The sequence below is a fragment of the Tachypleus tridentatus genome, chromosome 4, assembly GCF_004210375.1.
Source record: "Tachypleus tridentatus isolate NWPU-2018 chromosome 4, ASM421037v1, whole genome shotgun sequence".
Lineage (NCBI taxonomy): Eukaryota > Metazoa > Arthropoda > Merostomata > Xiphosura > Limulidae > Tachypleus > Tachypleus tridentatus.
In genome coordinates this window covers 76,987,828-77,002,817 of record NC_134828.1, presented here as the reverse complement: position 1 = coordinate 77,002,817, position 14,990 = coordinate 76,987,828, and the positions used below count along the sequence as shown (strand labels likewise).

At 32.9% G+C, this 14,990-nt stretch overlaps 1 protein-coding gene across 2 annotated transcripts in view; it reads right to left on the bottom strand.

The window, feature by feature from the left end:
- The window catches only part of LOC143249487 (lachesin-like), a 128,317-nt gene that overhangs the window by 44,776 nt on the left and 68,551 nt on the right, over positions 1-14,990 (bottom strand). For both annotated transcript variants that reach the window (XM_076499413.1, XM_076499414.1), the window contains exon 2: positions 2,923-3,029. In XM_076499413.1, the coding sequence (XP_076355528.1) occupies positions 2,923-3,029 (107 nt within the window). The remainder of the gene's footprint in view (positions 1-2,922; positions 3,030-14,990) is intronic.

Here is a 14,990-nt window from a genome sequence, read left to right as displayed (position 1 = left end):
TTATGATAACAGTAAAATGATGTCTCTGTAGAAAATAAATTTTAGCTCAAAGTCTGGAGCTCAGAATCTCTGAAGCATCCTTCAGAAGGCCCAGATCTCTCACCAAACATTAAGATCACCTTGTGCGAAGTGTTTCAGTTCACTAGACCTTTCAAGTTTAAAAAGTCCTTATCATTTTTTAACATCAGATTTAGAATCAAATGAAACTATATCAAAAGTGGACTAAATATAGGCACACCAGGTCTATGAGCAACAGGTCTTATATTATATTGAAATTTAAGATAAGCAATTTTCTACTTTTTTTCGAGTGTTGCAGTCTTGCACGTTACATGAGCAAAACCAACAGTCATCTCTGTGATTTCTAGGCTCACGCAAGACCACTGGAATTCCAAAAGACAAAGCCTTTTTTTTTACTTTTAGTATTTTGTTTCAACTCTTCGACAGAAATGGTACAAGCTGTTGGAACGCTCATGGTATGTCTTTATTCACAAATTTTATTCCAAAATACGCGAAATATGTTTTTGTTTTGTTTTTTGACTAATTCTGTAATGCTTTGCTTTTACGGCAAATATAACAGAATATGTTTGGGTCATTTACACAGCCTCATGTTGCTAGGGGAACGAATAAATGATATTGAAAATAAAAAAATAATGTCAGAGTGAACGCACAAATCTATATTATCCAAAAAGGACACGTCATGCGGCCGGTTCACCATTTATATACTAGCGGTATGTTTCTTGTGGGTTCTGGAACGATCGATAAGACTCTCACGTCACGATTGATAGAGAGAAATCTGTAGCTAGTAGTTGTCAACATTATAAGCATAACAAAAGGTTACCTAATTTCAATAAAAATGATTAATTATATAAAAGTACATAGAAAGTGTTGTGGCAAATCTGTATTTGGTGGAATAAATTGGATATCATTTGCGGATTCAGCATACAGCAATTACTATAGAGCGTGTAAACATTTCAAGACAATAAAAACATCGCAGGCCTGTATTATTAATTATTCCTACACAGGTAGGCAATTTATAAAATCGTTTATTAAAATGCATATATAATAAGTGCTCGTGTACTACATATAATAGAATACATTATTTAATTACTGATATAAAATAACGTAGAATAGCTTCATTGTTACTCCTTACGGTTTGCATGTTTTACAACAATAATAAAGATTTTCAATATAGAAGCAAAATGAAATGTGAAACTATGGAAAATAGTTTGAATCACTGGATTTCTTTCTTTTCACATAAATCTTTAAATGATTCTCATTTGAAACATTCTTGAAATACTCTGAGGTTGGAACTTTACTCATATGTGCATTTAAATCTTTGAACACAATGTTGTGATTTTATTTAGACCTTCAACCTTTATGTCACTTTGTATACAAAACCATCCTAAAAGTTCCATAGAAAAGAAAATCCATATTCCTATATTTTATGTCAGTATCTGTCATATCTTAAAAAGTTTGTAATGGAATGTTCACATTTTAATCAGTGTTGTTTTTACTTCCTATGCCAGTGTTTGACAACCTTTATAACTTTATAACTGAACAGCGCTAACGTCTCCAGACGATAACCACAAGAAAGTGTGTCTTCTTCATGTAGAAAATAGATCACTTGGTGCGATCTGTCTGTAAAGAAATTGGTTAAATGAACAAAGAAACTTCGTGAGGGTGAAGTAAGAAGAAAATATGAAGTAAGATAGGAAATAGTTCTATCAAATAAGATAATGTAGGCTACAAGAAAGAGAGAGATTCAACGAGCCTGTGGGCGATAGGGTTATGTTAAAGAAAGTCACGCTTTAACCCACTGCACTTAAGATTTAGTTCTCCTATTTAACCTCTATTCTTACACCTATAGTGATTGAGAAACAAATTAAATACAGTTATTGTATATAGATTTTCTGCAGCTTTGTCATATATTGATCCAGTCAGACCCGATGGAGACTAACAAAACAACACTTTCGCTAGATAAAGAAAATTGCTGACAGTTTGTGTCTGGACGTATATTGAATTAAAAGCTTTTAAAATTCTTATAGCTTAAACTATGCGAATCATAAACAAAAAATTAGTAAGTGCTGTTTTTGACTTAGAATCTCCATATATATATGACTGCACGCGATCGTAATTTCAATGTTATATCAATCAGTGTTTTCCTTCGGTCATTTTTTTGTTTGTACATTAAAATCGGCAAGCTTGATAGTTGTTTTTAGAAATGAAAACGTAGAGATATTTAAACTGTCTACAATATAGTTAAATGTCAACGCAGTTTAGTGCAGTATCTTAACATCAACTGTTAAACAATCTAAATCTTATAGACTATAAATATGGCGTGAAATATTGCTTGCTTTTTAATAAACGAAAACGTTGAGCAGTTTAATGAACAGGATATGTTACGATAATATTCACTGTTTTAATCAAGACTGTTTTACGTTTGACGAGCTGTCCAACTTTAAGTCAAGATAAAGTCTATTACAGGTTATTACAGTCTTTATACCATATCACTTTGCTCCCATATCAGTCGAAAAAGTGAAGTGTGAAGCCTCAGCAAAAGCTAAATAATATACAGTCTCGTGATAAACACCATATGATGCTTGTAATGTCCTACGTTCATGATGGAAACTAACGTTAATACAGAGCGTGGAGAAATAATCCTGTAGATGATAAAAACAAAACTGAAATACATGTGTACCACAAAGTAAGAACCCTTATGATGTAAACTTCAAGAACAGAATGTCTGTATAACTCTTAATGAAAGGGTTAAGAAGAAATAAAAGAATCAAACAAATATAGACGAAGCAACATTTGGTCCAGAACTTAGAACGTTTTGCAAGACGTTTTACTCTGAAACACAAAATCGTGAACATTATGTTTCTCGATTTCTAGTCAAGTGTTTTACATAATTAACTTTCTTACCCGGAAAAATCCCAGGTTTTCTACAACGCATGGAATGGCAGCATCATGTCCTATAGCTACTGTCACATTCGGAATCGGTTCAGTGAATACAGGTTCCAAGCTCATGTCTGAGAAAAACAAACAAACGAAGTAACACTAAGATTTACTTGATTATAAGAAAACAAGGTATCGAACATCGACATAATTAAGGGTGACAATAACCTTAGTGTTCTATAAAAAAATAACATTATCTGGTATTAGAAAGATAATGTATTAGGTATGTTGATCTAAAGAGAAAAATAAAACTTTTTATCCCTGAAAAAAAAGTTTTATATTATACAAAACACCCTAGGAATAGGGTGATAACAGACCCTGCCTTTAACAGGGAAGAGCTGTATGTTCGTCCGATGCGTATATTTTTCTGATAACTTTTTAAATCAACTTATTCTTTGATGTAAAAGAGCATAGAATTGAAAATGTTGAATAGAACTTACGTATATGAATGTTTTTGTTTTCTACACATACGCTGAACATCTATAACATGTTGTAGACAGATAACGTCGTGCGGTCATATGTGTTAGACGTGAACAAGAAAGTAAAAATATAACTGCTGAACTTCGTTGTTAGATAACTTAGCGTAGAACATACAAGCATTTATTTTTTTAACTATTATAGAAAGCAAAACATTAAACCATTACAGTCTATTGTTTGTTCATAAACACAGTCCGGCAAGGCCAGGTAATTAAGGAACTCGACTCGTAATCCGAGGGTCACGGTTGCGAGTCCCTGTTACATCAAAATAAGCTCCCCCTTTCAGCGGTGGGGACGATATAGTGTGACGGCCAATCCCATTATTTGTCGGTAGAACAGTAGTCCAAGAGTTGGTTGTGACTGGTGATGACTAGCTGCCTTCCTTCTAGTCCTACACTGATATATTAGGGACGGCTAGCGCAGATAGCCCTCGAGTAGCTTTGCTCGAAATTCAAAAAGAAAATCATAAATACGTGTATGCATACACCAATGCTAATGTAAGTCGATTCATATTACGCGGTTACGTTGCTAGTGCTAGTTGAATGAAAAAGAAACCAGTGTTTGAGAAATTTTCTTTCGCTAAAATACTTTTGTAACTTAAGATGTGTTTTAAATTAACAATGTTTATCATGGAGACTGAGACATAAATACAAGCACTTACTTGGTTTTTTTCTTCTTTTCAAATGTTAAAAACTGTTATAGAAAACATGAAATACAAACAATTTCGTTCAGCTTGCCTTGTGCAACTAATATCTAGTCAGTTGAAACTGAAAAAAGCCTCTTTTCAAAACTATTCCACTATTTCCTAAGCATATGAAAAATATGGTTGATATTGGTTAAGATGTTATTCACCTGATAACAACTTATTATACTAAAGACAGCTAAAAATTGTTGAATTCGGTTTCTAGCTCTGAACAAAGTAATTTAATTTCACATGATGTGTAAGACATGTAGCCATGTTATTTGTTGCTTTTGTGGTTCTCTGTTGGTTGTTACATATTAGGGAAGAGGAGTAGATGTTTCTAACGAATAGATAATTAGATTAATATAGAATGAAAATAATGTAAGGTATAGAATACAAAATTAATGTTTCATAAATTATTCTTGGTTTAATTATCGTTTAACTGAGTTATTATTACTCGTGTTTTAATTATGTTAACGTTAAGAATATTAATTAAAAGTTTCAAGTTGCCTGAGATAAAGATATAATGTGATGTTTTTTTCAAATTTATGAAATTAAATTTTGATGATTGCTTTTTCAAATTTAGAATTTTCCTTGATGCAGTAGAATAAGCAAAAATATATTTGACGAGGCTTCTGATAGTATTTGAATATAAAAATATGTTTATAAATTATAGCAGGTTTGTTTGTAAAATGATTGCTCTTATATTTTTGAAATGTTTTGTTTTGTGTTCCTCTGAAGAGTAACATGAAACAATTCTTTGAGTACTTTAAAAGTTACTTTGTCTCTAAGTCGAATACGTTGCTTACGAAAAAATATAAAGGAATTTTGTAAAATATTATAAAACATCAGTTTTAATATACGTTTGTATTTATTATATTGTATTTGTATTTATTACAGAAATATAATATCGCTGAAACTGTCGCTTATATACATGTACATATATATATACACAAATATACATACGTATAAAGTCAGACAAGCTATATTTATGAAAAATTAAATGTAACATATTTACCGAGTTGCATCATGTCAATATTGCATTCCAGCTTAAGTTTAACGGTTAACAAACCGAGTGGCATGTATATTCTCTACTCATTCAAAGTTCACTGTTCATTGATATGATAACAGATAAGGTTCGACTCATCTCATGTTATAACACAGGAAAGGACGAATATTTGTACTGTTATTCTAACCTTGGAAGAAACTGATTAATTCACACTTGTATCCCATCATTAGAGAAATTTAGTCTTTTATTATCAAAGATATGTCTATGTTTTACATTATTCATACACGACCAACAATTTTGTTGTATCTGTTGTAACTGAAAAAGAGCAACAGTTACCAATTAGAACATAATTTGTTGAATATAAAATTGAAATTACAATTTTTTTTTATTTTTAACTGATGGCTATCAGCGAAAAATGTCTTTAAAAAACTAAACCGTTTTTCAAAAGAAAAAAATCGAGAAAGCTTTAAGCTCGCCTTGATCGTACATCACGAGACAGGTGTTAAGTTCGCCCTTAAATTCTTAGAATTTGTGCGTTTCCTTCTTCATCGGTCATTACACAAACTGTTCCAATTCTAACAAAAATAAGCTTCTAGCGCAAAGCATGTAATCAGAATATCGCACACATACCCCAGTTCTCTACACCCGTAGAAAACGGAACGTATAAACCCGTACACGCAGTGTATTAACATATAAGCCCCCAAGTGGCTAAGCATTATCTCTGCGGATTTACAACGCTAAAAACCGGGTTTCGATACCCGTGGTGGGCAGAACACAGATAGCCCATTGTGTAGCTTTGTGCTTAATTCAAAACAATAACAACAACAATTAATATAGAATAAATTATAAGTACAAAAGTAGTACTATATTCCATTCCTAAATATATTTTGATAAATTAAATTATTACATTGATTTTTTTTAATTCGGGTTCTAAAGCCTCATTTATTAAATGTGTGGAAAATATGGTATTTGGAAGTTTATGGTTTTGCTTATTTAATATGTTTTCGAAGCTTAAGTTAATAGATATTGCGATGGAACCATGCTTCAGTCCTATTATAGTTAACACTTATAGAATAGATGAAGTATCTGTTTTTCGTTTTCATGAAAAAAGTGCTCAATTCAACTTTTCATAATAATATTAACATAAAACAAGGTGTCCGTCAGAAAATCAAGAAGTGATGTAACTTTTGTATTTTGTATTTTTAAATTATTTTCTTTTGATTAAAGGAATGTCTTTTTTGCATGCGAAAGTCAATTAGAAAGAGGGGAAAATGAATTGCTAAATATCCAAAATAAAAAACAATAAAAGTGAAAAAAACTACTGACTATAGAACAGGAAAAGATGAATAATTCACACAACTATCTGAAATAACAAGTGGGTTGTTCTTAACTTATACAACCCTCTGAAGTAATAAAAGAAAGGTAGAAGTCTCATCCAAGAAATAACAAGAATAAACATTGGTAACTCAGCCTAGGCTCTGAAACAAAAAGGGAAGCACTGGTGAACCTAAGGTTTCTAGAGAGTTGAACACTTCTATCTTGGTACAATTCTGAAATAAGCTGTTTTAACTTGTACTCTATTCTATAGGGACAAAAATGAATAATCCTAACTTGTCTAAGACCCAGAAAAGACAAAATGTACACTACAACCCCACATATAATATTTTTCAAAATATTTCATAATATAATATGAATAGCAATAAAACAACATCTACACAAACAATTTAATATTTATTTAATTACAGTGGCTCAGAAAGCACAATATGTATTAATAATTTTACAAGTGGAAAATAATAATCATGTTTAATAGCTTCAGGTTAAAACAATATTCAAATTCATGTATAATGACATCAAACGAAAGCGACATTCATCAACAATGACTTTTCTTTGTACCGACTTGGGAGATTGTAAGGGAAAGCGATATTCAATAACAGTGAATGTTGAACATTTCATACATGCATCTAATCAAAATACTTTACCTGTGCAAAAAAAACTACGTTAACATAAAGAGGTGTGTAATTATATGATAAAACAAAAGCTAAATTATATAAAGGGAAAATCCTGTACAAATGTAATGTAAAAGTTGGTGAGTTAAGAAAAAAACCTGGAAATGCTTGGCTTCTTTCTTTATCACAACTGGAATAAGTAGCGATTTGTATACATATATAAGATTAATACAATTTTTCAGTTTGTGCTATTTATATAACACTTTTATATGACATCTTTAGAAAACTTGTATTTTTATATAACTTGTCTCTTTTTGTTTGTTTGTTTTTTAATTTCGCACAAAGTTACTGGAGGGCTATCTGTGCTAGCCGTCCCTAATTTAGCAGTGTAAGACTCTTGGGCTACTCTTTTACCAACGAATAGTGGGATTGACTGTAACATTATAACGCCCCCCGGCTAAAAGGGCGAGCATGTTTGGCGCGACGGGGATGCGAACCCGCAACCCTCAGAATACGAGTCGCACGCCTTAACACGTTTGGCCATATCGGGCCTTAAAAACGTGTTTGTGTGTGTTTTCTTATAGGAAAGCCACATCGGGCTATCTGCTGAGACCACCGAGGAGAAACAAACCCATGATTTTAGCGTTGTAAATCCGAAGACATACGACTGTACGTCTCTTTTTGATATCACATCGTAATATTGATCTTTTTATTCTCATTTGTTTTTGTGTACATGTGCAATTAACGAAATATCAATGCTTGTTGTTTTAACTATAGTTTTCAACAACACAAAATTTAAATTTAGTGGAAGGTATTAATATTATTTTTTTACATACACTATTTTCGGTCGATTTTATAAATTTCTGAAATAAAAAATCCATCCTAACGTGAAATTTTAGCTCACTTTAGTAGATCAACATTGACAAATTCTGCCAACAAACCACCTTTTGACTTTTAGCTTTTCGACCCCTCCTGAACAATATTTTCATTCTTTGTGTTAATTCTGATTGCGTTTATGCCTCTAGTGGCAGTGGGATGCATTAAGTATTAAATGATTTGCTTTGAATCTCGCGTAAAGCTACATGAGGGCTATCTGCGCTAGCCATTCGTAATTTAGCAGTGTAAGACTAGAGGGAAGGCAGCTAGCCACCACCACCCACCGGGTTACTCTTTTACCTACGAATAGTGGGATTGAATGTGACATCATAACGCCCCCACGGCTAAATGAGCAGGCATGTTTGGTGTGACGGGCATTCGAACCCGCAACCCTCGGATTACGAGTCGAGTGCCTTAACCACCTGGCCGTGCCGTGCCTTAAGGTTAAAAACTATGAATGTGGTTTAGCATTACTATACATGCTACAAGAGCCAAGCCAGTTAAGAACCCCAGTTTAAATCAACAAGTAACAGCGTAAGTTTTTGTGATATCACCACTCTAAGTTCGTATTAAGTGTTGTTTCTACATCAAGGAAAATAAGAACTAATAAAGGAAAAAAAAAGAACACTTGTAACAGTTGTTAATTTCTGTTAATCTAAAATGCACATGAAATTACTGCTTTATCTGCAATTTAAATGCGCCTTGAAACAGAAAAATAATTACACTCCAGCATTTATCCAAAGGTTTATCTCTGTGTTCACAGTAACAGTCGTGTTACTCATACATTTATATATATTTATTACCAGGGCCCGGCATGGACAAGCGTGTTAAGGCGTTCGACTCCCAGTCACACCAAATATGCTCGCCCTCCCAGCCGTGGGGGCGTTATTATGTGACGGTCAATCCCACTATTCGTTGGTAAAAGAGTAGCCCAAGAGTTGGCGGTGGGTGGTGATGACTAGCTGCCTTCCCTCTAGTCTTACACTGCTAAATTAATCTGCGGTTAGCGCAGATGGCCTTCGTGTAGCTTTGCGTGAAATTCAAAAAGAAAAACAAATATTTATCACCATATTTTTTTTAATATTTAACTTATGTTATTATCCGACGAAAGCTAATTGAGTGAAGTAAAGAATAATAATATATTTTATTAATAATTGTACGTATCGTAATCGCCTGGAAATGTTAAAAGCATGACCTAACCATCATTTCCATGAAGCACATTTGTTCCAACTTTGAGGACGAATTTCAAAAGCTGTGATCTTACGACTTTTACCTTAAGAAATCAATATATTTAATTTTCTTTAAGAAGTCTACCGGCAACTGAGCGATCAATCTAAAGATTTATAACGCTGACAATAAAGTTTCGATCCCTGCAATGAGATCAGCACTGATTGTGCTTAATAACAAATAAACAAAAGATATTTCATGAACTGTAATTTAGTTGTTTGCTAGAAATACGATAACTTTGGTGACGGTTCCTTATTTACTTTTGAGATAGTTTATCATGTTTCAATATAAGATCACTTGTCATAAGACTAGTAAGTTTTTTATGGTATTTCTACATTATGAAACCTTTCATTTTCTATAAAGTGTATTCTTTTTAGCAAGATATCACAGATTTTTATGGGACTTGACATGGCCTTGTGTTTAAAGAACTCGAGTCACAGTATGAGGATTTCCGACTTCAAATCCCTGTCACCAAACATGTTCGCCTTATCAGCTGTTGGAGCATTATAACGTGACGACCAATCTCACCATTCGTTGGTAAAAAAGTAGTTCGAGAGACAGCGATGAGTAGTATTGACTAACTGCTTTTCCTCTAGTCTATAACTTTTAATTTAGCGCAGATAACTGTTGTGTCGCTTTCGGTGAAATTAAAAGCAAACCAACCCACAACCTTTACTTTGGAGCACTTATTTCAAAGCGACGGTTATACCTTCAGTGACATAGTGATATGTCTGTGGACTTACACTACCTAAGCCTCATGGTGAGCAGAGCACAAATGGTCCATTGTGTATCTTTGTGTTTACTTACGAAACAATATTTTTTCTAATTATAATCTTAACAATGGAAGTAACATTCTACTAAATCTTGTAGTTTCTCTCGACGAACAAAGTTATCAAAACATTTTACATATATCATAATCTTTTAATGTAATAAGTTACAGAAAACAAAATAAAAAAACCTTTTATATTTTTACACCAATAATCAGTGATTCATTTCGCCTAGCCCTAAAGTGACACAGCGGTATGTCTACGGACACGTTCCACAAAAAAACGGGTTTCGATACCCGTGGTGAATAGAGCACAGGTAGCCCGTTTTGTAGCTTTCTACTTAATTACAGACAAACAAACAATCACTTCTCCTGACGTATGTGTTTTTTTCTTATAGCAAATCCACATCACGCTATATGCTGTGTTTATCGAGGGGAATCGAGCCCCTGATTTTGGCGTTGTAAATCAGAAGACTTACTGCCTTCTCAGCAGGGGACTCGTCTCGTGTATAAACTTATTCAGTCAACGAAGTTAGCAGGAAATTTAAATACCTGGCTATTTAAAGTATTATAAATTAACTGACATAAAATTTTACGTGTAATTTCACAAGAAAAATTTTAAAAAACTACTGATATAGATATGAATACTACGCCTTATTATGAAACATTTCAATCAAAATATTATTTAAGGAATATGCTTAGCATATCTGTTTGGTATGTTTCCCATATTAGGCTTGTGGTCGAGAGATCACAGTTACTCTCGGAAATAAACTATGATATATATTTTTATGACCGTGTGACAAACATGAATTACCTTTCAGGAACATTCCTTGTAAACAATCATCTTGTTGAATAAAAACGTTTGTTAATTCAAATCTTTGCAGCAGTTTTTAAATTCAAATGATTTTCAGATACTTTCACGACGGAACACAAAAGACGGAGACCATGAAAAAATGTGTATTGAGGTTGATCCAAATATGACAGATATCAGAAAATATTATGAAGATTCAGATATTATTACGATCAAGAAGAAAATAATCAAACAATCTGAGTATGACAACAAGGAATAAGAAATAAACATTAGAACTGGTATTAAAGCATAATCAACAAGTGCAGAAAGAAAGGTATGTAATGGTGAGTAAAAGTGATTACAAAAATTATAGGCTTAAATATTTAGTGTGTGAACGATTTACTAAAATATATCTATCTTAATATCGATGTTTCTGTTAGTTAAAGGTACATTTAGAAATGCCTGTAACTTATACTCTTAGATGTGTATTGCGAAAGTCCCACCTATTCTCTAAATTTGTAATTTGTTTATTTATTTTGTTACACGAGAGCTATCTGCGCTAGTCGTCCGTAATTTAACAGTGTAAGACTAAAGGGAAAGCAACTAGTCATCGCCATCCAGCGCCAACTCTTGGGTTACTCTTTTGCCAATGAATAGTGGGATTGTTCAATTCATTAAACGCCCCAACGGATGTAAGAGGGAGCATGTTTGGTGCGACGGAGATTCGAACCCAGAACCCTCGAATTGCGAGTCGAGCGCCCGAACCACCTGGCCATGCCAGGCCACCCAAATTTGTAGAAGATTCTTGACTATTAGAATCAACAATGAATTAGGTGTGTACGTAATACTAGTGATTGCAAGTATTGAAATTGAAATTTCTAAAATATTTTTTAAAGCTTATAAAAGATAACCAAAGCAATGCGAAAAGACAGTATAATATTGTTGGTTTGCTATAGTTAGTATACTATGAACCTCGGAAGCTATAACAATGATAAACGTTTATAGATTTCGAGCATTACAAACCGTATAACTTTAGTAAATTAAGTGCCGACGTTTTTATTGTTACTTATTGTAATTTATCCCGGACAAGCCTCCGATTTATTATATGTTGCGTACTTTACGTAATACAGTTTCAGTTAGCCCGAAATTTGAATTTAAATTTAGAACTTAATTAAATCTTAATTTGTATCAAGTTTATGATATTTGACAATAAGATTGATACTCAAATTTTATTTCTTAATATACAAAAAGCAATGCAATTTATAATAATGGTTATTACAAATAATGATCTATATACTACAATTTTATTAACTTACACATAATATTGAGTCTTCCATCTGGTCTGGAACTGAATATTTTATAGACAGTTTATGATAAGCGAAATTAATTCTATGTTGATATCAGTACAGTTCACTTAACTTGTAAGCTACACTATTGGCCAAAAGTATGTGGACTCTCCTTCTAATTAGTGGGTCCGGCTATTTCATCCACGCCCATTGCACAATTGAATAGTTCTCTTGGTTACAATTAAATGTTTTAGAAAAATAACAAACTGGGTGTTCATAAAAACGAGAAACCCACTTGAAGTAAAAATGTATTCTCATGAAGGCTGATATGGGTATTAAGACTTTAATTAAAATTTAATTTATTTAGTTTAATTAAAGTCTTAATGCCAATATCAGCCTCTTGAGAATATGTTTAAACTGAGTGTTCAATACCTCTGTCGTCTGATTGTATAGAATGGTAACAGCACCACAATCGCTAGCATGAACAGTTTATGCGAAAGGCTTATCAGAGTTAGGTTCCATCAATACTGGATAAGTGCACAGTAAAGGTGCGGATTTTTCAAAAGCAGATATGCTTGGCGTTTGGATATTTCTTCAATAGCTTTGTTAATGGTGTAGTGATCTCAGGAAAGTTTTTTATATAACTTCCTGTATTAACCAGCCATTCCCAAAAATATAATCAAACCTTGGAGTGGGGTACTTCACAATGCAATCAATTTTGGCTTGAATTGGAGAATCTTGTTCATGACCTACTACATGACCTAAGTAAACAACTTTGGCTATACAAAAATCACTTCTTTACAAATTTCCAGCGAGATTGGCTTTCTTAATCCTCTCAAAAACACCGCGTAATTCACATAAGTGTTCTTCCCAGGTGTTACTGCAAATTACAATATCGTCAAAATAAATTCCAAAATCTAACAGATTATTCATACATTGATTCATCATTCTCTGAAAAGTTGTTTAAGAATTTTTCATTTCTAATGGCATGACATTATATTGGTATAATCCATCAGGAGTAACAAAAGCAGAATTTTCTTTTACTATTTCACTTAGAGGAATGGCTGAGTATTCATTCAGCAGGATACATTCTGTTATATATCTGGCTTTTCTAATTTTATCGATACAATCCTCCATTCTTGGAATGGAATAGAAATCTGTCTTTGTCAAAGCATTTACTTTGCGAATGTCTATACAGAATCTAACTCAACCATCATATTCAGAAACCAATACACAAGTTGAAGCCCAGTCACTTTAGTAGGTTCTATAATGCCATTTTCAAGCATAACAAATATTTCTTTACATATTTTATCAACCTTGATTGGATTCACATGTAGGGATGTTGTTTCACTGTAGAATTATCATCTATTTATACATCAAGAAGAGCATTGTTGATTTGATTAGGAACACCCAGAAATATACATTCATATTCAATCAGTAAACTATCAAGTTAGTTTTTTTCATTTCAGGAGCCAAGTGATCGTGTTTAAGACTAAGGTTAGCCAGAATATCAGAATTACTCAGTTTGCTGTTGCATTCATATCCAAATTTACTTATGTCTGAGTAAAAGAGACTGTCATCCGTATCACGAGAACACTCAACGAGTAAAATGTTTTCAGATGCATCTCGGATATAATAGAGCTTCAACAAAGCTGGGTAACCTTTCGATGATCAGGTGTTTGTGCAACATAAGCTGTTTAATTGATTTTCCAAACAACCTCATAGGGTCCATTGTACCTAGATTTGAGTGGATGTCCCACAGTGGGTAACAATTATCACCTAATATAATTTATTTTGTACGAGTGTCTGAGTTATTATGTTACGTATAGTGCATATTACTATTTCATATAACTGGAAATTTAAATTTGAATTTAGAAGTTAATTAAATGTTAATATGTATCAAATTTATCATATTTGCCAACAAGTTTGATACACACAGTTTTCTTTCTTAACACAAATATATTTTAATATACAAAGAACAATATAATTGATATTGACCATTATTACAAATATTGGTTTATATACAATAGTTACACAACTTACATACAATACTAAGTCTTATATCCCGTCTAGAACTGAATGTTTTATCGACGTTCACTGAGAGCAAATTAATTCCTTATTCATACACATGTACACTTCTGTTGACGGTTGGCTAATCTTGAAGCAACCGTTAGTTTTCACCGGCGACAATATTTAATGTCCTCATAGAAATATTACCTCCGAAGATAATTCTCTGAAGTTAACCGAATTGTAATGTTTTGAAGCTATAATTGTGATTGACGCTTATTAATTGGAAAAACTACAGAAGTTGACCAGAAACGTTTATACTGTAGCTGTTCAATAAAAACAATAATTGTCTTTCAGCGCGGTTTCGTATACCAATCACGCCAGATTATCGAAATTTCAGCAATGTTCTAAAACTTCTATAAATTTACATAATAGGCGAGACTTGTGCAATACGCATCTAACAATACACGTTACATGCATAAAACTGCACTGAAACAAACGTAGGCACTAAAGTAAATGTACAACAGTAAATCTAAGGCCACATCACTAGGACGGAATTACGCTCTTCAGGCTTGCATTCAAAAAGTTTGACAATAAATGGTGGTACTTTAATATGTATAGAGTTAAAAGTTGTCATTTTGCTGTAGTCGATCAGAATTTCTATTTCTTGCAGCCTAATTTTTTTATCGGCTTCAATACGAGCTTGTTTAGCCTCGAGACGTTTACTTTCTCTTCCAACTTCGATGTGGGATTTTTCTTTCTCAGCTTCGATACAGGCTTATTCGATTTCGATTTGTTTGAGTTTTAGTTGGATTTTTAAGCTATCTTTAGCACTCAACTCTGATTAGGTAGTGGAGACACCAGAGTATTCCCCTAATGTTTTGTCGGACAACAAATAATCATTGAGTAGTATTTGACTAATACTTTTTTTTCTTAGTTCATTTTTTCTCATCGATTACTTAACCTCTA